The 23369-nt window shown below is 59.2% G+C and overlaps 1 protein-coding gene across 4 annotated transcripts in view; it reads left to right on the top strand.

The window, feature by feature from the left end:
- Positions 1 to 5766: 5766 nt before the first annotated feature.
- Positions 5767 to 23369, top strand: part of SYT7 (synaptotagmin 7) — a gene marked incomplete at its 5' end in the record, with an annotated part of 58153 nt that continues 40550 nt past the window's right edge. For all 4 annotated transcript variants that reach the window (XM_082661111.1, XM_082661110.1, XM_082661112.1 and 1 more), the window contains one exon: positions 5767 to 5797. In XM_082661111.1, coding sequence (XP_082517237.1) covers positions 5767 to 5797 — 31 coding nt within the window. The remainder of the gene's footprint in view (positions 5798 to 23369) is intronic.

The following is a 23369-nucleotide window of genomic DNA, read 5'->3' as shown; positions in this document are numbered from 1 at the left end:
TGAGGCCCCTTCTGTTACCCTCCCAAGCGTAGAGCCAGGCATCGTGGAACTGGGGCAGTCACAGCTCTCTGGGCGCGGATAACCCTTTCACCTGCTGAGAAAGGGGACCCCACACCCACTGCAGTCTTCAACTCCAGATGGGGCGCGGGGTTGGGGGCCTCAGACCCCGGGCGGGCGTATCGTGTCCCCAGCTCGGCGCACCCGCGTCTCCGGCGCCTCCTCCTTCGGGGCGGACGCGGACGGCGGACGCCTCCTCTCCCGTACGCGGTAATCCACCAGCTCACGCGGGCTCCGCGGCGCCCCCTCCGCGCACGCGCATCCCCGCCTCGGCCCCCGCCCGGCCCGAGACTCAGCTCCGGGCGCTCCGGGTGGGTCCGTCCAAGTTGACGAGAAGGACAGCCGCGCTGGGGGCGCCCGTCGCGGGGGCTGATGGCCCTGATCCTGATGCCTCGTCCCCCGCCCCTCACGGATTCCGCAGCCGGGGCCCACCCCCAGCGCGCCTTCTGCGCAGCCCTGCAGGAACCGGAGCGCGGAGGGGCGAGTGGCGCCGGCTGTGCTGGGGGCTTGCAGAGCGGGCGAAGGTCTTGAGTCGGTGGGTGCCGGCTCTTGTCCCCTCACGCACCGAGACCCGTACCTGAGACTTTTCAAAGCCTCATTTTCCCCTTCTCAGCTTCAGGCTAAGGGATCTCTTACTGGACCCTGGAAACAGGTTAATCGATCCCTTGGGCCGCGTGCCCGTCTATGCAGCCTCAGTAGGGAGGGGAGAAGAGGCATGTTCCGCCGGAGTCTGGGGGATACTTACTCCGACCCCAGCCTTATCTGGACCGGGTGGGGGCTCCCTGGGAGGGGCGGGGGTTGACTGAACTGGCCCCTCTACCAGCGGGGCTCGGGTCTGGGGTCCCACCGCTGCAGGCAGAGCCGTCTAACGCTGGGTAGCCCCCATTAACTAGGCCACTGCTGGGGGTGGGCGGTGGCGGCTGGAGCTGACAGGCTTGGGTCTCTGGGGGAGGTGGCCCCAAGGGCCAGGACTTTGAGCAAACCACAGAAGGTTTCTGCAATATCAAAAGAGCTCTTAGTCACTAATCTATGGTGGGGAGGGGGGCCGTTGGTGAAAGCGCCTCTCCTTGGTTCCCATCAGCGGAGGATCAAAAAGCATTTGGTCAAAAAACCTTTAAATACCTTGAAAGGCAGGTGAAGCCTGTTCAGTAGGCTCCAGGAGGTACTGAAATATTAGTCTGAGCTGCCGGCAAGCTGGCTCCAGCCACAGCGAGTGCTGGGGGAGGGGCCGCTGAGGCAGGAGGGAGAAATGGTGGGGATAGACCACCAGCCCTGCCCCACCATGACCCAGGAATCACCGTGGGGAGGGTGAGTAGGGCAGAGAACTGGGCTCAGACTCTCAGAGCTGGAAGAGACCTTGTAAATCTCTGGGTCAGGGTTTTTGTTTGTTTGTTTGGGGTTTTATTTGCCAAGCTGCGCTGCACGTGGGATCTTAGTTCCCAGACGTGGGACCCAATCCGTGCCCCCTGCAGTGGGAGCACAGAGTCTTAACCACTGGACTGCCAGGGAAGTTCTGGGTCTGGGATTTTTATCTGGAACCTGTAGGACTCTCTCTCACCCAATTATGGACAGAATGTCGTGTCTGTATTTGAATATGTGTTTTTCTAGGGAACAGAGGTCCCTGGGGTTCATTAGATTCCCAGAGGAGTCCAAGGCTAAATTAAGACTAAAAATCAACATCCTTGTTGCACAGACTGGTAAACTGAGGCTTGGAAGGATGGAATCACTTACCTCAGGTCACTCAGCTTGTCATCGGCAAGCCAAGGTGATTCCACAGTGCACCCTGATAAGGGCATCTCACTAGCCCCCATATCTCTGTCTGTCTCAGGGGCCCAGAGTTGCCTGAAACTAAGGTAGGGGTGTCTCAAAACAGAGGCCTAAGGCCAAGATTCTGACTGAGGGCGGGGCTGTGACCAGCAGGAACTGGCAAGGAGAAAAGGCAATAGCTTCCATCTTTTGGGGTGATGGGGGTTTGAGCTGCTGAGCCCAGCCCTCAAGGGTGTCAGGGTGACCATGGAGAGAGAGAGAGACTCAGAGCCAGAATCTGGAAGGGGAGGAGGTTACAGGGAGAAAGGATGTGGATGGGGTTGGGAGTGGGGAAGGGGTTTCTGGCAAGAGAATGTTTCAGGCCCTACGACATGACCCGAGGATGTGGAATGGGGACCCAGGGCTATGAGAGGTCAGTTTGGAGCAGGGTCTTTGGTCCCTGGGGCACCCCCCCAGGGAACTAAGAAAAACACCTAGCCCTTGCCTTGCCATCTCCCCAGTGTATTCTCACAGACCTACATGATGCAACTATTAGCCCCATTTTATGGATGAGAAAAGTGAGGCCCAAAGGTGTCAAGTAACTGGCCGAGGCCAAACAGCTGGGTAGTGGCAGAGGCAGGACCAGAATTGAAGTCTAGGATTCCTGGATGCTGTGGGCCAGACCCCGCCTCTTTAGTATCAGGCCTCCAAAGCAGGACCCAGCAGAAGTGTGGGCCCCCGGGTAGACCTCTGAGATGCGCGGGTTACTGGGTCTCCACTGTGAGGAGGTGGGCAGAGAGAGGGCTGCAGCTGCCTTCTAGGGGGTTGCCGTCGCGTCCTTTCTGGGGAGATAACGTCGGTTAATGTGCTTTTACCTTGTCCAGACTCTTGTCCTCTGTCGATGAGGAAGGGGAAGCCTGGGGCGGGGGTAGCTGCGGGGTTGGGGGCAGGGTGGCAGAGCAGGTTGCTCCTGGTCTGGCCCATCCGCGGGCTCTGCTGCTGCCCTGCACGGCTGCCTACTGGCCCATCTCTGAGCCTGCCCCTCCTACATCAAGAGGATGCTGAGCCTGAGTCTCTTGCTACATGGATGGTGGTGAGGAGAGAGGTGTGTTTGTTCTGTCACGTGAGCTGCACAATCAGCTTCCTCAGCATTTTATTAATAATTCAGCCCATGTCCAAGGAAGCGGGGTAGGGGGGACAGGAGCTGTGGGGAGATAGCAGCACTGGAGACCATGGCAGATGGAGGCCAGAGGGGAACCCAGGAGCCCTGCCTGCTGCCGTGACCTAGCAACAGAGCCAGGTGGCCTCAGGGGCCCTGTTTAGGAGAGTGCAGGCCTGGCATCTGCTTCTGTGGGACAGAACGTCCCTCCCTGCTTCGCACCCCTCCCAAAGCGGACCCAGGACACCTGGACCCTGAAGACAGCACCAGATCAGAAGCAGGCCTGAGGGGTCCACAGCAAGCACCGTGACAGTCCTTGGAGAACCAGGTGCTGCCAACATTTCCTGCCACGACATGGAACCCAGGACACAGGGGCCAGCAGCGTCAGAGAATGAGAGTGGGATGGGAAGGGGAGAGGGCAAATCCCCAGGCCCTCCTCTGGGAGGGACCGGGCAGAACAGGGGTGATTCACACGCTCTGATCTCCTTTCTCAGAGGGACCTGTTCACTCCCCCAGGCTTCATTTCCTGCTTGTGCCCAGCCCTTTGTGAGTGCTCAGAAGACAGGAACTCACAGCTGGCTTGGCTGTCAATGATGCTCCAGCAGGAGAGAAGAGCCTTCAAATTCAAGAGAATGGTTCAAGGTTAGACATCTAGAAGAACTTCCCTGACAGGCGAAACATGGGAATGGGGCGTGTCCCTGTTAAGGGTAAAGTAATGACAGTAAATGGCATTTAAAATCGATCAGGGATGAGTTCCGTGCTCCAAGTACAGAACTTGGTGGGGGGGGAGGGATGAACTAGCTGCTCTTCACTAGGGCAGGGAGAGAGGCAGCTGGGGGTACAAGCAAGAGCAAGGCGAGCCTGGGGACCCTGGAGTCCCAGCCTGTTGGCCTGGCTCTCTGGGGTTTGCCAAAAAGGGGTGTGTGGATAGTGCCTGAACTCTTGGCTACTCGTGGATGAGACTGGCTGCAGGGCGTGTGAAACATAATGGCCCTTGACCAGGGGATGAGGAGCTGAGATTTCTGGCCACTGAGGAATTATGGGCTAGAACCCACAGTTGACTTTTTCCCTTCCCTATTTAATTAGAACATTCAATCCAAGGAAATCTGTCCTCCACCGGAACAGTCTTCATGGAGGTTTGCTTGGGGGAATTTCCTTGTCTGTTTCTCAACCAGAAAAGCTGTGGGTGGAGGTGAATGTGTGTGTGTGTGCGTGTGTGTGTGTGTAAGAGGCTCCATGTGAGTTCAAGGCGATGGTTTGTGTATGTCAGTGTGTTGAGGGAGACTTGAGATGGAGGCTTGCCCCTGTGGAGGCTGTGGGAAGGTGGAGGTGTGGCTGGGTGTGAGCTGAGCAGTACAGAGTCTGCTTCTCGAGGTGACAGTAAGAACCCTTGACTCTGGAAAGCCTGGTTCACCTGTGAACTGCATTCTCAGTGGAGGGGAGGGGAGGATGCTGTGGCAGGCCCAGGGCTTTCGCCCCCCTGCTTATTCCCTTCAGTTCAGGGTAGGGGCATGCCCTGTATTGTGTGAGCCTTCAGCGTCCGTATCTCGTTGTGTAGGAGGTTTATTTGTGTACCTGTGTGTGTGTGTGTGTGTGTGTGTGAGGAGGGGGTGTACCTGAAACCACCAATGGTTCAGTTCCAGGCTTTTAAAAGCCCTGGGATACGGGCCCCTTCTCCTCCCTCCCCCAGAATCAAACAGTTCCAATTCTGTAGAGGAAGGAGAATTAGGGTTCACCTGATTTGGACTGTGCTGAGCTGACAGAGGGACAGAGAGGGCCAAGTGAGCCCCAGGGTTGGAAGGGGAAGGAGGCCTTTCTTTCTTACCCCCTGAAGTTCTGAGGTCAAGGAAAAGGAGGGGGGCACTGGAGGAGTGGAGCGCGAGAAGCAGGGGCAGAGGCTAAAAGGTCTGTTTTCTTCTATTGTGCGGCTGGGTTAAGTGGGGAGGGTCACTAGGCCTAGTCCCTCATAGAGGGTGGAGCTCCTAGACTCCAGCTGTGCGCAAGCTCTGGGGATGGCCAGAGTGGTGGACCCAGGCTCAGCGCTGGCAAAATTCCACTCCTGGTTTTTACACACGCCAGCTCCCCTTCCCGGGACGCCGCGCTGTCGAGTCCGGGGCTGACGCCCTGCAGCCGCCACCGAGCGGAAAACCCGGAGTGGATTTCCACGCCTTTTGGAACGGAGTCAAAGGGCACCTCGGAGGAGGTGGCCGGCTCCGCCGCCCTGCGGGGTTCGAAGCCGCTGCCATCAGGGGCGCACAGGCGGGGTGGGTCGATCAGTGCGGCGGGACCCGCAGGCCCAAAGAGCCCAGCCGGCGGGCTCCGTGCCCTCCCTGCGGGGGCTGCGGGCGGGGCGTGGGGCGGCGGTGGTGCCCTCGGGGCGGCGGCGGGCGCGGGCTGCAGTGCGGCGCGCGGCCAGCAGCGGGCAGCAGGCGGTGGCTGAGGCGCTCGACAGCGGGCGGGCGGCGCCGGCGGTGCCCAGGGCGCGCTCACACACGAGCTCACACACACATACACACGGCCTCGTACACACTCACACACGCTCCGGCGCGCACACGCGGCGCGCAGGCCGGAGGGAGGAGGCTCGGCGCGGCTCGGCGGCGGCTGCAGCGTGCTCGGCGGGCGGGCGGGAGGGCTGGCGGGCGGCCCCCGCTACCCGGCTCGGCGGCTCGGTGCAGCCCGCGCGGCCCCCGCCCTCGGACCCGCCCCCGGGGGTCGCCCGGCCCCATGCCCTGCAGCGGCGGCGGAGCAGCGCGCGGCCACGGGCGGCTCTGAAGAGCCCGGAGGGAGCCGGCGACGAGGGGACCATGTACCGGGACCCGGAGGCGGCCAGCCCAGGTAAGCGCGGCCCCGCGCGGGCTGGGGCGCCCCGAACCGGCGGGCAGGACGGCGGCAGCGCCGGGAGCCGTCTCGGAGCCCCAGCCCGGGGCTACTGTCCGCCGGAGCCGCACGGACTCCCCCCGCCCAGGGTCATCCCACACCGGGGGCGCGGGCTTGAGCGGCAGCAGCTCGGACCCCGGCCCCCCGCAGTTCGGGCACTGCCGAGCTTGATGCCGGGCGCCGGCTTTGCAGTGTCCCCACAAGGACCTCCCCCCCCACCCCCAGCAGCCCAAGGACAACGTGTGTGGCGGAGCGAGGAGCCGCTGCCCCCGCAGTGCCCTCAGAGGCACCCCCGGGTCCCCAGCCCCAGTGCCTCCCGGGTGCCAGTGCTAGGGGACCCCAGAACAAGGATCCCGGGCAGCTTTCAGCCAAGGTTGTGGGCACCGGGAAGCAGAGTGACATCGGCGGTGCCAACTGTGAATTGAGAGGGTGCCAGGGGGCAAGCGGGCATCTGGTGCAGCAGCAGGGGAGGGGGGCTTCTAGAGGGTGGTGAGCCACAGGAGCGTTGAGGAGGGAGGTGGGGGTACCTGAAGGGAAAGAGAGCACAGATTGATGAGAATAGGGGTACCAGGGGAATGTTCTCCTGGGCTTGGGGAGGGGGGAAGCAAAGAACCCCAAACTCACTCCCGTCCTGTCAGGGTTGGCAGGGGGAGGGGCCGTGCTCCCTTGCATTTCTCCTGAGCCCAAGCCAGGGAGTGGCCTGGGAGCCCACGTCTGCCTGGTATCCTGGAAGCCAGGCCAAGGAATCCTTCCACCTTCCCCGGGAAATTGCTCTGCCATTTCCTCCTTGGCTCCGGACGCCTCCTCACACAGCGCCCACCTGTAGGCAGGTCCCCTGCAGCTCCTGCCCAGTCTCAGGCTCAGCTCCCACCTGGGGTGCCCCACCCCTGACCCAACACCCGCAGTCTGCCAGTTCTGGTAGCAGGGTCTCCGCTTCTGGGTTTCTGTCTGATGCTGAAAGCACGACACCTCAGCCTGAGGACTTGCTCCCGGACGAAGAGCCTCTAGGCTTACTCCTGCTAACCTCTGGGGGTTGGCTGGGCGTCCTGGGGGAAGGGAGAGCTCTAAGGCCCTCCACAGAAGGGGCCTAGGGCCCCAAGGCTTTTGAGGGCAGTCCAGTGGGCGCCGGCTTTGTCCACTCTTGCCCCAGCCCCACATCTGCTCTTTCCCTCTAGGGGCAGCCTCAGCCTGTCCCTGCATCCATTCTTGCCCTCATGAAGCCATGGCAGCCCGAGCCCACTGAGGAGGACCTCCTGGGTGCTAGGCATTGCACTCATTCAGCGCTTGCCTATATGGGTGAAAGAGACTCAGTCTCCCTCTCTGGAACCTCATGCCCATCTATGAATGTCCTCTAGGTAATGGCAGAAGGGACATTGCCTTTGGAGACCCCTCCCTTCATCTCTCTGGACCCAGGTCACCTACCCTGGCATCTTTCCCCAAGACACTGCCAGCTTCCAGCACTTGGACCAAAGACAGAGGTGTTCTCTTGCTTGGATCACCCTCTCAGAATTAGTTCAGAGACCAGCTCCATGGTATGAAGATGGAAGGGGGGATGCAGTGAGGACACTCCCCTCCCCTGCCCTGCCAGGCTGGCAGCCTCCCCTTTCCTTTTGTCAGGCCAGTGGCCTGGGGCCCTGCCCTCGTCCCCTCTCCCTCCCTCCGTTTTCCTCCCACGCCTGGGCACCATGACATCACCACTCCTCCAAGCACCTCTGCCCTCTCCATGGAGGCCAACTTGATGTGCTTGGCATCTTCTGGGCAGAGGGCCTGGAACCCAGTGCTGCCACTGGTGTGCTGGCAGCCCCCAGACTTTGCCCTCTCCCCCTTGAATGGGCCTTGCTGTCTGGGCTGGAGACCTGTCTTGCCCACTCTGGTTGCAGGACCCACTAGTCCTGTGGCAGGGGCAATTCTGACCGGGAAACAGACCAGCCTTACGTTTACTTCTCTCTGATGTGGACAGTGGGCTGGATGGGGTCAGACATAGGCTGGAGAGGGCAGAATTTGCTTTTAATCCTAGTCCCCTGGGGCCCTCTGAGGGGCCGGGGGGTTGGGGGCCTCAGTCTGGCCTCTGTGCCCTCTGACATCCCTGCCCACCTCCTATAATCCCTACAGCTTCAAGCCAGACTTCCCACCACCACCCCTCCACCCCAGCTCACCCCAGGCTCCCCAGACCCTGCTCCCCCAGGCAGGGTATGTGTCCCCCAAGGCAGGCACCAGGTGGGAGTAAGATATGCAAATTAATTCCCGTGTGATTCAGGCCCATCCATCTGGTCCCCAAAGGCCAGTACCATTTACATCCTCATCCCCTCATCCCACTGCCTGGAACACCTGTGGCCCAGTCCTTTAAAAAAAATCTTAATCTCCTGGCCTCTTGTCCCAGGATGGTTCCAGAAGGTCCCTGTGTACCCCCTCCTTCAGCCCATGCACTCTGCAAGTCCCCATAGGGCTCAGTCTGCTGCTAAGACCCTTATCCTGACAGGGGACAGGAGCAGTTCCCTCCCCTTGTGGGCCCCTAGCCTCCAGGCAATTCTCTTCCTGATCTTTTGTGGCTGAAGCAAGGGACTGTGGGGAAAAGCCACAGCCCAGTGAAGAACGAAGACCAGCCCCCCCCCCCGCCCTCGCTTCTGCTCCAAACTCTGCCTCGCCTCCCCCCAGCCATGCCTGCAATCTCCCCTCTGTCCCCTCCAATAGACGTGCGGCCCTCTCCCGGCCCTCAGCCTCCATCCTCTGTCCATCCCAAAGCTGGCCTGGCCAGGCCTCCCTGTGTCCCTGTCCCCCGGCAGGGCAGGACCTCGGTAGGCCCGCAGGGGTCAGTGTTGCAGTGGGCAGGCAGGACGGCAGCAGGGAGAGAGGGAGGGAGAGGTGACCTTGCGGGTGAGCAAGGCCAGAGGGGCAAAGTCTGGGCTGGTGCAGCGGCTCTGGGAGAGGGTTCAGGTCCTGAGGACTGCCAGCCCTGCCCCCAGCCCTCTATGACCTTGTCCTTGGGGATAGCAGTGCTTGAAGTCTTCTCTGTCTGTCCCACCTGTTAGTGGGCTCTGCCCCCTACAGCAACTCTTCCAGGCAGGTCGTTCCTAGGGAGTGTGGGGGACCCAGGGGGCCTTGGCACGTAGGGTCTTCTCTCTCAATGCAGGAGGATCCACACGATTGTCCAGGCCAACCCTCCACCCACTGGGCACAGGTTAGGGACAGAGGCTGTTGCGTGGCGTGTGGCGCAGGAATCGGGGCTGAAAGGGCAGACCAGCGGTGTACGCTGTGAGGGCCGTCAAGTTTAGGGACGGGACTGGGATGTGGGACTGTCCAAGGAGACCTGACTGACCATTTCACTGACAAACCCTGCCCCCACCCCCAGCTCCCCAACCTGCACGGGCCCAGACCTCCCTGGCCTGCCTCCTGGGCTTGGCTCACAGGCTGGGACTGAAGATCAAGTGACCTCCCAGCGGGCCATGGCTGTGAGGGGGACTTGGGACAGAATAGGTCCAAACGCAGGGCTGGGCGTATGACTTCTGCCGGGTTTGGGTCAGGGTAGCCAGTGCCCCCAAGCTGTAGCGTTTCCAGGGAGACAGGACTTCCCCCTACCCCTTGGCCTCCGATCATGCTGTTCAGTGGCCTCGCGGGGACAACTTGACCGCTAGGCTGGGTGCTCAGGACTGGGGGATGGTGGAGAGGGAGAGAGCCTCAAAGCGCCTCCTGGTTGGGGAAGAGGGGCTAGAGCAGGCTGGACTGGGGTGGGAACCCACAGGCCAGCAGGTGACAGGTGAGGGACAGCTGGAAGGCAGAGGAACAGGTGGGTGTCAGGCGAACAAAGACAGGCCCCGGACAGCTGGGCCCTGCCCCTGGCTGACCCCAAGCTCAGGCCCAAGGGGCACTGCAGGTAACATCGAGTGACAGTGGAGGACTGTCCCCTTCTTACCCCCTCCAGCCCTGCCTGAGGGGCAGGCAGAGGAGGAGTGTGTGGGCCCCCCCTTCCCACTCCTCCGTTCCCCACCCGCACTCCCCGCCCACCCACCCCCATTCTCTCAGGGGCTTTGAATCTTTATTGAATCTGATGGACCGTTCTCAATAACTGCTTCCCGCAGGGGAGTGAGGCTGGGATCAGCAGGGAGAGGAGTGGTAAGGGGGGCCTCGTGGTGTGTGTGTGGGGGCTCGGGGTCGGGGGGGCGTGCGGGAGGCAGAGTCCTGAGCAGAGGACTCTTGGCTGGACAGGCTCCGCGGAGGCACGGAGGCATCTCAGGTAGGTGCAGGCAGCCCTGCGTGGAGCCGGCGCCCTCTCCCCTGGGCAGTGCCGGGCAGGTGGTACATGCCGCCAGCCAGGTCAGTGCTCTCTGTTGGGGCTGTCACTGGTCTGGCCAGGTGCCAGAGCCAGCCTGTGCCAGGCCAGCCCGGGTGCCCACCTGCCTTGCCAGAGGACCCCAGCCAGTGGTGCCAGGTGGACCTTGCCAGTTCCACGGACGTGGATGTCCCTGACCTTCCGGGCAGCAGGGGCAGGCTTGCTGGGCCCTGTCCAACTTGTGTCTGGAGGGCAGGACTTCAGTCTCACCCAGCAGAATTCCCCAGGGGTTGGAATGGAGTTGGCAGGCAGCATGGGACCTGTGGAAGGGGCTGGACGGCGCCCAGAGCCTGTGCCTGGGACTCTGGGCCCGGTTGGTCAGAACGTGGGCTGGCACGTCGGGCCTGCCCTGGGGGGTTCTGCAGCTTCTGGTTGGAGGAGCCCCTTGGAAGAGGTGTGTCGCCTGTGAGGCTGGGCTGGGAGCCGACTACTATGGTGAGCTGGGACGTCTGGGGAGTTGACATGTCCGAGGGGTTGAGTGTGTGGGGCTGCAGCACCAGGGAGCGGGAGGGCGGGGCCGGTGCACAGAAGCGTTGCGCTGCGTGTGTACCTGTGCGTGCGCGCGGGTGGCAGCTGGACGGCCGTACTCGCTGTGCTCGTCTGAGCTCTGTGCCCGCTGTAAGCAGCAGCTAATGAGTGGATTTGTAGCGAGGTGCGTCGAGGTGCCCAGGGAGCTGTGACGGAAAGCGCTGGGGGAGGGCAGCTCCCCTGGCCCTGTACCCAGCCAGGCGGGGCCTGTGCCCTCCAGGGGCCCTGCCTGCCCCCTGCCACACCCTCCCACCTGCCAGCTTGGCCACCTCTGAGGGCTCCATCTGCTGGGAGCAGGGCCTCACCTGGCTGTGTGGCGTGCATGGGCATGGATGGGGGGTGGTGGTGGGGGTGGAGCTTTGGCCTGTACAGATACAGGCATGTCCACAATAGCGTGTGGGTCTGTCCGTGTGTGTGTGTGTGTGTACCCCTTCCCAGAGCCCTAACAGAACTGCCCACCCAACCCCAATCTTGGTAGTGGCCCTGCTTCTTCGATGCCCTTCCTGGAGTGCAGGAAGTTGGAGTTCTCCAGCTGGCTCGGGGAGAAAAGGGGTGACCCTTTCTGCCCATCGGAGGAGGCAGGCGGGAGAGGTCTGAGCCCCAGCTGGGAGTTGCTGGTTGCATCAGAGAAAGGGGAGAACTTTGGGCCTAGAGAACCCCCAAACCCCAGCCCTGTGGTTCTAGGGCCCTCAGGAAGCCCCCAAAATGAGAGAGGTGGGGTGCCAGGGGGTCCGTCCTAGCAGGTCCGTCTCACAGTGCTAGCTGGCGAAGCGAGCACCCTGCTTCCAGCCAGGCGGGGTGGTGGGTGTGGGAGGCCCCGAGGGGTGGCTGCTTGAGTCCCTCCACGAGGGGAGCAGAGGACAGAGCTGTGTGGCTAATGTGTCCAATTAAATTACTTCAAACCCTGCCGTGGCAGATGCTCCCGGCGGGGCCCTGGGTACAAATTGGATCCGTCTCGTTACCACGGGGTGGTGTCAGTGGGGCCAGAGTGGTGTCCAGATCAACCAGTGGCGCGGCAGGCCCTCTCCTGCTCTGCCCAACCTGGGCCTGCCGTGAACCCCTCGCGCACTCACTCACTCCAGCCTCCCTCAGGTTCCTCAGGTCCACCGGGTCCAGATATCGGGGCTCCCTGTACAGATCCTTGCCATCCCAACCCCAGTCCCTGGCAGCCCAAGGGTCCCTCTGAGCCCTCACTTTCTTTCTCCAGGAAAACGGGAGTCCCCTGCTTTATAGGGGGTTCAGCCTAAGGAAGCCCCTCTTAGGTCACCCAGCATACCCTGTTCCCTCCCCTGATAATAACGATAGGACAATAATAGCGCGTCCTTATTTGTGGAGCACGCAGTACGTGCTGCGCACTTTACCTCCGCGAAGCAGGGGCCGGCTTGCTTCAGCTAGGTCTCCGGGGTCAAAGAGCCTCTGGCAGAGACATTTGCGGCTGTGTCCCTGAAGCAAGCTACTCACCACCCTGGCCTCCGTTTCCTCCTCTGTTAAATGGGTATGAGGATGGTTCTTACCTCCCATGGGATTGGAGGATGAGATAAGGCAGAAAACATCTTTAGCAGAAAGCCCTGCACGTAGTAAACACTCAGCCAACGGCAGCTGTTATCAACATCGCCCTGCACCGAGCGATCGATGTGTGGGACGAGGGTTCCGGAAGCTCCGAGGAGGATAGGCCTGCCTCAGCCCTGGTGGAGGAGGCCTGGGGAGGGCTTCACCGAGGCAGGGTCTGTCAGTTACCATCAAAACCGCAAAGATGTGTGGCGCGTTCCACAGGTGCCACGACGTACGTTAGCTCGTCCATCCTCAGACCACCCTGGGACGGGGGCATTGGCGGGTAGAAGTTGATTTGGGATTCCAGCCACACCACCAGACCCAGGAGCGTGAGCGTTGGGTCCGGGGCTTTGGGTGTTGGAGGAAGAATAAGAGCTTGCCATGTGAGCAGGCCGGGAGGAGGCATTCTGCGTGGTGGGGACAGCACATGCAATGGCCCGGAGGTGTGACGGGTCTTGGCCAGTCGAGGCAGCAGTGAGTGTCTGAGCGTGGGGGGCTGGAAGGGAGTCCTTTGGGGGGCAATAGCAGGAGTTGAGGATTGGGAAAGGTGGGCTGGGCCAGATTATGAAGGTCCTGGCATTCTGAAATAGGAAGGCTGGGCTTTATTTATTTATTTTTTAAATTAGGGCAATGGTGGGCCGTGGATGGCTTTCAAGCATATCTCTATAAAGAACTTTAACTCGGTGGCGGTGTGGAGGGTGGAAGCCTGGAGACAGGCCCATATCTGGAGCTGGAGGCCCAGCCATTAACATATCTGTTCCCACCTCTGCCCAGACCCTCCTCAGTCCCTCACCTGCACAGGGCTGTGTCCCAAGCAACCATACCGGGTGGTCTGGGACCCTGGCCTTCGAAAGCTTGTGGTGGGTAATGGGCAGTCAAGGGGACAGCCTGGCGCAGGTGGGCACGGATTTCCCCTCCCCACCGGGGGCTTACCTAGGGGGCTGGGGTATCAGAGAAAGCCTCCCAGAGGTGGACAGGCCCAAGGCCCAGCGAACGCGGTTACGGTTCCAGAGAACCGCTCTGCACCCGCCGCCCCCACCGTGGGCATCAGGGTCCAGCCCTGGAGGAGCCGCACAGCTCAGGTTCCAGCTGCCAGGCCTGAGCTCCAGAGCCCCGCCAGAGCCAACCTGTCTCCACAGCAACTAGGCAGGCCACCCCGCTCCCCGTGCCCACGGCCCCTGGCACAGGGGCCCATTCACAGCAGGGCCTGGGTACATCTTCCCACTTCCCTAGGGGGCCACCTCAGAGCAAACGCTCTCACACCCAGGCACTGGCAGCGTGCGAGCATGTTGGCGTTTGGGTCCGTGTGTACACGTGGTGTGTATGTGTGCCCCGCGGCAGGACGCGGCGGGGTGGGGATGGTCTACGTTTTCTAACCACCGTAGCTGGGGATTTATTCCCCTGCGGGAGAGGGTCCAGCAGGCGCCAAAGGGCCAGGCTGAACTGTGGGCTCCTGCCTCAGGGATCACGGCAAGGAGGCAGCCCGGAGAAGAGACAGTTAGGAGGATTTGCCGCTAAGGGAAAGCAGCGAAGGAGGCTCTCTTAGCAGTGCCTGGTGGGTCCACAGACCGTCTTGTTCTTTACCTACATCTTCCATTTAATCTTCACGGCAGTCCCTCGGGGAGATCTCATTACCACTGTTGGACAGATAAGGAAACTGAGGCCCGGAGAGGTGGAGTGTCTCACCACGTCACTCAGCAGAGCAGGGATGAGATTGCAAGTCAGCCTCACTCCCAAACCTAGGTCTTAACCACTGGGCGACACTGTCCAGTGCCTCCCTTATCCCACTAGGATCTGAGCCAGCCTGTCTCTCGGCCCATCCCTCGGAAGGGAGGGCTGGGAATCAGTATTGGCCCCAGCGCCTGCTTTAGCACTCCGTGTCCCCTAAAGCTTTGTTCTCAGGTCCCTGGAGTGGGGCGGAGCCTCCTTCCCATCCTGTCTCCTCTCCCTCTCTCCAGGCCCCATGGAAGGATCCTCTCACTCAAGGGGAGGCACCCCTTACTCCCTGCTTGGCACCTGCCAGCCCCGGAGGAGCCTGATGAATCGGCTGGGTGTGTACCCCCCGCACACAGAACCCCATTCCTCCCTCTCCAGCCCCCGCCTGGTTAGGGAGGTGTGAAGGGAGCGATTTCACAGCCTGTCAGCTGGGGCCTAAAAATACCCAGAGCTCTGAGATGCCTGGGCAGAGGGAGGAGAGAGCAGGGACCAGGATGGGGTTGCAGGGGTGCAGCGGCAACGTGGGCAGAGAAGCCCTCTCGGCACCACGGTCCTGCTCGGGAGCGATGGGCAGAGCCACCGTCCCCGGGTCCCCCGTCTGGCTCCGTGTCTGGCGATGCGGAGGGGAGCTGGCATCTCTAGGGTCTTGAGAGCTCAGCTCTGGCGCTCAGACCTAAGGGAGGGCTTAGTCTCAGACAGGAACCGTGAACCTCGGGCCCCCAGAGCCTCCGATCGATGCCTCTTTCTCCCTCTCCGCCCCCAGGTTGGCTGGCATCTTTGGGCTGTGGGAGCCAGGCTGGGCGTGTGCCTGCTTCCTTCCTGGAGAAGGTGCCCGCTTCTGTTAGGGGAGAGGTGTGAGGAAGGCATCGTGGATGGGGGTGCCGGCAGGTGCGGGATGTGACGTGCGAGCCACCCAGGCACCGGAGGGGGGCAGAGGAGAAGGGGCGTGGCGGCCCACATCGCGACCACGTGGCCATATGCTGCAGCCTGGCACACGGCTTCCACGAGTCAGCCCAGAAAAGGGGGCCGTCCGTGTGTATGCGTGCATGTGGGCCTGCCGGAGCTGGCCTGTTCTTGTGGACATGGATGGCCGTGTGTGGCTATTCCAGACAGAAACTGGGTGGAAGCACAGGAGCGGGCGTGGAAGCATGAGCAAACGCATGTCGTGTCATGCAGACACGTGATTGTGTGTGTGCTTCCCATGTGGAAATATGATGGCATGTGTGCCTGTGCAGAGGGACATAGGCAGATCTCTCTGGGGCACCAAGCAGGGGCTGAGAGAGTCCTTAGGGAAACAGTGCAGAGTAGCAGGCAGAGCAGGGGCTCTGTGTCAAAAGCAATGGGGTGCGAATCCCAGATCGGCCACGTATTGATTAGCTTTGTGGCCTCGGGCAAGTTACTTAACCTTTCGTTGCCTCATTTCCCCGTCTGTAAAATGGAGACAGTAATAGCTCCTGCTTCAGAGGGCTGCTGGGAGGTTCGCTGAGTTAATGTCCATACATTGCCTGGAACCGTGCCTGTCACAGAGTTAGCACAGTGCATACTAGCTCTTGTTATCTGGTCCTACCCTTTGATGATATAGGTGGGAGCACCAGGCCAGAGAGGGCAAATGACATGCCCAAGGTCACACAGTATGTTAGTGGCAGAGCCAGGACTAGAACCCAGACTCCAGCACCTTAAGACAGGGCTTGTTCAAGTCTGAGACCTCCTTTGGGCCACAAGAAGCCTCCACAACAGAGAACTGTAACCCCATTGGCATTTGGGGCCTAGATTCCGCCAGGGCTGGGCTGGGATCTTGGGAACTCTGGGATCTGAGCATCTTCAGATAGCGCTGGGGTAGAGAGGTCCTCAAAGCAGTGGCCAGCCACCTGAGTTAGAACCAGGCCACTGGTTAGTCTGCGGACTTTGCCAATTACTCAACCCTGAGTCTCAGTTTCTTCCCTGTAATAGAATAATAGTAATACATACTCTATAGGGTTATCCTGGGGATTAAATGAGATCTGCATGTAATGTCTTAAGTGGGGGGAACACTGTACCTAGTAAGTGCAATAATGTTAGCTGCAGTTGTAACCCTTGCAGAACCCTCCCACCCAGTGCTCTATAAATGGTGACTTCCTTTGCTTCCCTTCCAGCCCCTGGCAACCCTCACTCCCTTCTGCCTGCCACCCCACACTCCACAGAGCTTAGACTGATCAGGGGCTGACTTGCTGGTGACCAAGACCTGTGTTGTCTCCTGTTATTGGCTTTGCCTAGGAGGGAACAGGACCCACCACTGCAGCTTAGCCCCTGATCCCTTTTCACCTGGCCTTACCACTCACTTGCTCTGTGACCTTGGACAAGCAGTCTTTCCTCTCTGGACCTTGATCCTGCCTCTGTAAAGGGGAGGGGCTAGACCACACGGCCCCAGAGCCCCTTGGCCATGCTGTTTTGTGACACCCAGGAGGGTCCTGGCTTAGCCTGCTGGAGGGGGTGGCAGGTTGGCAGGAAGGGAAGTCGGCTGGCTGCCTTGGGCGAGTGGAGCATCTGGGGCCTGAGCCGGCTGGTGGCCTGCCATCATGCCCGCCCACACCTGTGGCTGCGTAGGAGGGCGTGCAGGCCCGACTGGCTGGGCACTGACATTGGGGGAGGCTCAAGGACAATGATGTAGAGAGAGCCCTTCTTGGGGCCCTGGGAGCTGCCACTCCAGCTGTCCTCCCCCCCCCTCCCCTTCTCCCCAGGGATTTCCTTTAGCAATTCCTCCTTCCTGTCTCCTTCCCCTTTCTGGAGTCTCCCAGTATCTCCCTGCCTCTACCTCTTCCACTTCTGTAATCTTGACCATTTTCCGGGGTGCCTTCTTTCCTCCCTCTGCAGAAGGGAGATCTCTCCCTCCTCTTCTGTCTTCCTGCTTCCTGAGATGCCTCCTTTTTCCTCCCTATGATGTGTCCCCGTTTCTCTGGATCCTCCCGGCTCCCCCTGTTGCCCCTGAGCCTAGGTCTCTCTCTTACTCTGCATGGCACGTCCAGGCTCCTTCCAGCTTCTTGTCCCCTGGCTCTCTTCCACTTCAGAGTCCCTCCCCCCTCAGCATCCCCACCTCCCTTCTTCCCATTCCTTGGAGCCTCTTACTCCACCACCAGTCCCCCTGCCCTCAGAAGTTTCCTTGCCTCCTTCCAATGATGGGGCCGATGCAGGCAGTTCCTGTGGCTGCTGCTGCTACCCAGTCTCTCAAGAACCCCCCACCCCTGTGAGTTGAGTAAAGGGGTCAGCCCAGGGCCCAGGGACTGTCAATCTTGCCTCCTAATTAGCAGGAAGTAATTGCCTGGAAAAAAATTTCATTTAGAATGAGACTTGGAGACTCCAAGTTAGAGCTGAGCCAACTGATGCTCCCCTAGGGAGCAGGAGAAGGGAAGCGGCTCAGGTCAGGGCCTCAGGAAGCCTGACCGGAGACGAAAGCCCTTAAGACCCACTTCCGGCTTGCCTGCAGGACCTCAGCCTTGAAGAAGTGGCGAGAGAGAGCTCTGGGCTGGGAGTCCCACCATCTTCATCTGACTTGTGGCTCCACTGCTCATCGTGTGACTTGGGACAAAACTTATTCCTTTGAGCCTTAGTTTTTTCTCTCCTGTAAAATCAAAGGAGGGCCTCCGCGCCATGAGGGCTGATTTGGACGGTGGCTATGAAAGCAATTTGCAGGCTGCAAAGTGTTGTGGGAGTGTGAGGTGCTACTGTCTTCCTCCATGTGGCTCTCAGCTGAGACGTGAGGATCGTGGAGTGGTGGGGTAGCCCTGGAAACACGTAAGTGGCACTGAGGTTTCCTGAAGAACATGGAAGGATGGTGAGGTAGACCCAGCTGAGCTGCAAGATTAAGGGCAGACGGATGTGGTTTCCCATGCCAGTCTCAATACTTGCACCACCCTGAGTGGTCACCTCACCTCTCTGAGCTCCACTTTCCTGATCTGTAGGATGCGGATCCTGATGCTTTCCTGGGAGAGGGAGGTTGGTAAGGCTAAATGTGATAATGTTCGCAGAGCTCTTAGCACAGTGCTTGGCCTACAGTACGTGCTCAGCATTTGATATTAGCTATATCTACTGTAATTAAAGGATATTATCTTTACTCCATGCCTGGATCCAGAGAAGCTGATTTGGGGCGTTGTCTTCAGGTGGTTTTGTTTTGCTGTTTGTTCTTGGAAGAGGGGAATTTCTACACCCAGTGAGGCTAACCAAGCAGATCTTCTCAAAGTGCCCCTACCCGTGGGGTGCGAGGAGAGGAGTGGGCTGCAGCTGTGGGCTTCTCCCCCAACGCACACTACTTCCTAGGCAAGAGCCGTGGGCAAGTTTCTTATGTGGGTGGGTGTGAGGTAGAGAGCCTCTGCCCTGGTGGAGGGGCATTACAGGTCTGTGTGTTCATCTCGTTAGGACTGGCCCAGCAGCGGGAGAAAAGGTTGTGTTTGTTTAAACAGGTCTACCCCACCCACCTTGGAGGAGGGAACAGGAAGTTCCACCTGGTAGGGTCCAGCAATGTGGGTTGAGTCTTTGCTGTGAATGAGGCAGCATGGCACCCCAGGGTGGCTGGAAAACAGTCAGACAGCCTGGAGCTTTTGGGTGTTGGGCAGCACTGCAAGCTCAGAGCTCCAGATTGCCCCGGGAGGGGTGAGGGGGCGGCGAGGGCCCGGCGGTCTGCCGCTCCTTCCCCACACGCCCAGCGCCACCGCTGGGGACCTTCTGTGTTCCTGATCTGAGCGCAGTACCCGCGCCAGCCGCCAGGAGGCAGTGCGGCGGGGTCCCCTGAGGGAATGGGATGCGGCATTTACATTAGAGGGGGAATTCTTTTTGTCTGGAGTAGGGCCGCTGACTGGAGTTCTTGGTATCTGCGGACCTCATCCAAGAAAGGGGGTTCTTGAGGTCGGGCTGCTCACTGCTGTGGCTTCAACTTCGGACTTATCACGGAGTGATTAGCAGAGTAAGGTAGGACCGCTACGCTGCAGTCCTGAAAAAGCTTCTGGTTTCCTGAATTCCACTCGCCCGGGGCAATGCACGGGGTGGCCTGGAGGAGGGGGCAGTCTCGGGACTGAGTTTCTGTTTCACAACCAAGGACAGAGGCCGTGGGCCGATCGTTGTTTCAGCACCGCGGACAGAGTTCAGAGCAGCGGGCTCTGTGGATCCATCCAAATATTTGCGGTGCAAACGATACCCGCAGAATATGGAAGAATGGCACCTCCAAGAGGGAGTCTCGGATACCTTATATTCCAACGAGGAGACTTGGGGCCAGGCAGTTGACTTAGTTGACTAAGGTCACACAGCCAGTGACAGTGGGTGGCAGAACTGGGTTCAGATCCACAGTGGTCTCTCTCCACCCACCTCTCCCACACCTGGATTCCCACTGGTTATATTCCTCCTTCCTGACCATCTCTGAGAGCAGCTTCACAGTATGTTGCGTCCCCGAGAGCCCTTGAGCTGGTGAAGATTAAGTGGACCCTCCCCCCCCACCACCACCAAAAGCTCAAGAATCTGAATCCCAGGAGAGAAGATTCCTAGACCCTGTGGCTTTCATGGCTCCAAGCTGCAGGTGGGAGGGCGTCAGGGCAGGACAGGTGCCCTGTCCTGTAAGGAAGCCTGTGACTTGGGGAGGTAGTGTTGAGTCATCAGCATGAGGAACTCTTAAGTGCTCTGAGATCCTCAGATAAAATGCCGCACACCATCCCAACCCCGGCTTCTTTGCAGCCGTGTATTACTAATAACAGTAAGACGCTGATTCAGGCCAAGACACAACAATGCATTATTCATAAGAGTAACTAGTGGTCAAGGCCTGCGCTTAATCATCACACGTCCCTGATCCTGCCGCCGCTCCACAATCCTGGTGGAGAGACCCTCCAGCTGAGCTCCTCCTTTTCCTGGGGTCCTGCTGCCCTGATGGACATGATCATTTTCATGGCTGCCCAGGCAGCTCATCAACTTTGGGATCAGGGTGGGTGGCATGTTCCGGGCTAACTTCTGGCTGGACACCCTTCAGTCTGGGCTCCCTGCTCAGAGCTGGCACCTGGCCCTGTCTGTCCTGAATGACTTTGACCCTGATGACTTCCATACTCAGCAGCTCTCTGGGGTCTACAGATGGCCTGTTACCCCGCACCCCCTCTTTTGAGGCTGAAGACTGAAGGCAGATGCACCAGGCTTTCCTAAGCCAGGAATTGTGGGAGTTTTTTGGGGGGGTGGCTGTGGTGAGAGGAGGGGCTCACCGGGCAGAAGATACCCCCACCACCTCCATTAAATATGACGATGGATTTAAAACCCTCGGTAGACTCTGGAGTACTTTGTAAACTGTTGTGCACTGAACAAGCCTGAGCCATTATTACCAAGGCCACACTCTCTGCTGGAAGAGAGAGCAGAGGTAGAGAAGGTGTGGGTGAGACCCTCGTAGCTCACCAGGCCCCGCTCCCTGGTGAGAAGTCGGAGTGCTTGTGGATCCTGAAATGTCCCCGGCCAATGTCTTGCTGGAACGGCTCCTGGCCCCTCCGGATAATCCTTCATTCGCTGTTTACTCACTTGGCATCTCCTCTGAATTCTAAACCGTCTGCATCCAGGCGGCCTCTGCGGCCCCTGCCAGCACACTCTCCCTAGCTCACTCACACATTATCTGTTTTTGTTACAGTCAAGGTTGAGGAGGCTTGCTCTCCCTAAGCCCCTATTTTCAGCTACTTGTAACTTTCCGAAACAGTTCCCCGCAGGCCTCCTCTTTTGCCAGCCTTGTTCCCGCCCCAGGTGAGGCCGACATTGCTTTCGAGGCCTGGAGCTTTGCCTAGCTGTCTGGGGTTCAGAGTTTAGCTCATTGGTTTTCTGTTGCTTTCTCCCACACGCTGCCTTTTTCTGGCTTTCTTGTGTGTGTCAGGTTGAGAAGAGGAAGGGAGGTGGGATAGGCACCAGAAATGTTCCCTTCCGGTGCCCAAATAGCCCTGGGACTGGTAGGCTCTGCCCTTGCCCTCCCACCTTCCCCCATTTCCATCTGCTCTCCGTGCACGTGGAGGGGTGCTTCTTGTGGAAACCTGTGACTCCAGCTTTCGCTGTTTTCCACCTCGAACGTCATCCCGCAGCCACCGGAGGATGGTGGGGGGAGGCGCTGGGGCATGATGCACTGTCGTGCGGAATCAAGTGGGAGGAGGCAGGACCAGGATGGGAATGTGATCCGCAGCAACACTGCTTTATCTCTGGAGTAGTGGTTGCACCCTAGTCCGTACCAGAGACACGGCCCTGGGAAAGTCCTCAGGTACCCCACCAGCCTCTTCTTCCTGCTCCTGCCCGGCCCCAGGCACCCAACCCCCAACCCGTTCTGAGACTTTGAGAACATCTGAGCATCTGTCTAATGAGGCTGCTTTACTGAGGCCAAGGGCTGGGGCAGTGGAGGTGGGAAGGAGCCGTGGCAAAGGTGTGTGGGTAAGAGGGGTCGTTGAAGTGCTTGGGGGAGTTCGTGGGGAAGTGGAAGCCCTTTCCCCGGCTGCTCTTTGTTTTGTGTTCACTCCATTTCTTTCTTCCCTTCCGTCTATACTCGGGAGCAACTTGTTTTAAGGCTTAGTGCCCGTGGGGCACAGAGTTGAGGTCTTCCAGACTCCAGGCTCAATCCAGGCTTTGTCTCTCTTCTGCTGTGTGGGCAAGTGCTGACCCCTTCTGAGCCTCAGTTTCCTTCTTTGTAAAATGAGGATAAGAGGATTTACCTTCAGAGGGTGCTAAGGACTGTGAACATGATTCAGTTCTGAGCATACATTAGTTACTATGGCTAAAGGCACTTGGTGAGGAAAGCAAGGGCCTGGGATCTGAGGATGACTCCAGGACGTTAGGAGGGTGTGGGGGTGATGGGACAACTTTGGACTGGCTAGATGTGGGGAGTGTGTGTGTCACCATCTGAGAGTGCCAGAGCAAGTGAATTCTGGGGAAAAGAGCCTATGTGCTCAGATCTCCAGCATGTCCGATGGCTCCTCTATATCGTGTCCTGGACTATGGGCTGTCGGAGACACCGAGCAATGAGGAGAACCTCTTAGCCCTGCTTGGAGGACAGGCCTACTCCCAAGAAAAGGAGGCTGGACAGAAGGCAGTTCATTCAAGTTTGGAGACTGCTGTGAACGCTTGTCATCAGGGAGGGCTTCCTGGAGGAGGAAGGCTCACGTGGACCTTGAATAATTTCATGCATTTGTTTATCACATATTTATCCAGCCTCTCCAGTGTACCAGACCTTGGGCTACAGAGATGAGTGATCTGGGGGGTCTCAGCCCTCCAAGTGTTCCCAGTGGGGGAAAGACATACAAAATGCTAATTATTAACCCACAGTGATGAATTGTCATAGTTACGGGGGCAACAGAAAGGAATGTGTGAGGGAATGAAGACCATCTTTGTCTAGGGATCTTGAGAATAGAAAGAAGAGAATAGAAGGGAGGGCATTCCAGGCAGAGGGAAGAGCTTATGTGAAGTCTCAAGTGTGAAAGAGGTTGGCCTTCTTGAAGGAAGGAGGGAAGTGGGGTGTGGCTGGGTCACGCAGTGTAGCATGTTACAGAGTGCTGTCACGTGCTTCACCTCAGAGGGGGACAGCCATAGCAGGGTCAAGGACAAGTTCAAGTTGCCTTAATTCCCCACACCTGTTTTTTCCTCTGCGAAATGGGAATAATAATTTTAAAGGTTGCAGAGAGCACATGAGATGGTGCCTATAGACTTCCTGGCACGGTGTCTACCACAAAAGGCACGTGCTCAATGAATGGTAGCTATTATTTGATCCTGACAACACCCCAGCAGGGCAGGTCAGGGGTTCTTATCATCATTTGAAGGTAAAACACTGAGGCCCAGAATGGGACTTGCCCTGGGTCACTGGCTGGGAGCAGAGGTGGGACTTGAACCCAAGTCATTTGCAAGTCTACTGCCTGTCCCACTGCTCTGCTCCAGAGGACAGATATGCATGGGGGGAGAATTCCAGGCCAGAGGAAGTGCATGAACATTTAAACCTCGTGGACAGCAGAGTGGTCTAGGCATCTGTTCGTGACCGTGACCATGACCGTGACCGTGGGTGTGTGTGCGTGTTTGTGTGTGAGTGTGAGCATGGGTGTCCATTCAAGGGGTGAGTCAGCATGGCTTGTGTGTGTGTGTGTGCGCGCACGCGCGTGTGTTTATACGCAGGAGGCGGGCACAGGCGTCTGTGCCGAGGGTGAGTCTCCGTGGCTCGTGTATGTGGGCCATGGGTGTCCACGGCTCTGGCCTGTAGGTGCACACCTGCTCCCCCTCCCCTCCTGTTCCACCCTGGGCAGCTGGTGAGCTTGCCCTCAGAAGTCCGTTCCCTCTCTGGCAGCTCCTCAGGGCATCTCAGCAGCCAGCGGCCCTGTTTGATTCTGTTCATCTATAAGTCATGGCTTGCTGAGGAGATGAGAAGGAGTTGGGAGTGGGAGCAGAGCCCTGGCAAGGGAC

This window comes from Grampus griseus (genome assembly GCF_964374135.1).
Source record: "Grampus griseus genome assembly, chromosome: 8".
Classification (NCBI taxonomy): Eukaryota; Metazoa; Chordata; class Mammalia; order Artiodactyla; family Delphinidae; genus Grampus; species Grampus griseus.
This window is presented reverse-complemented; position numbering and strand designations above follow the sequence as displayed.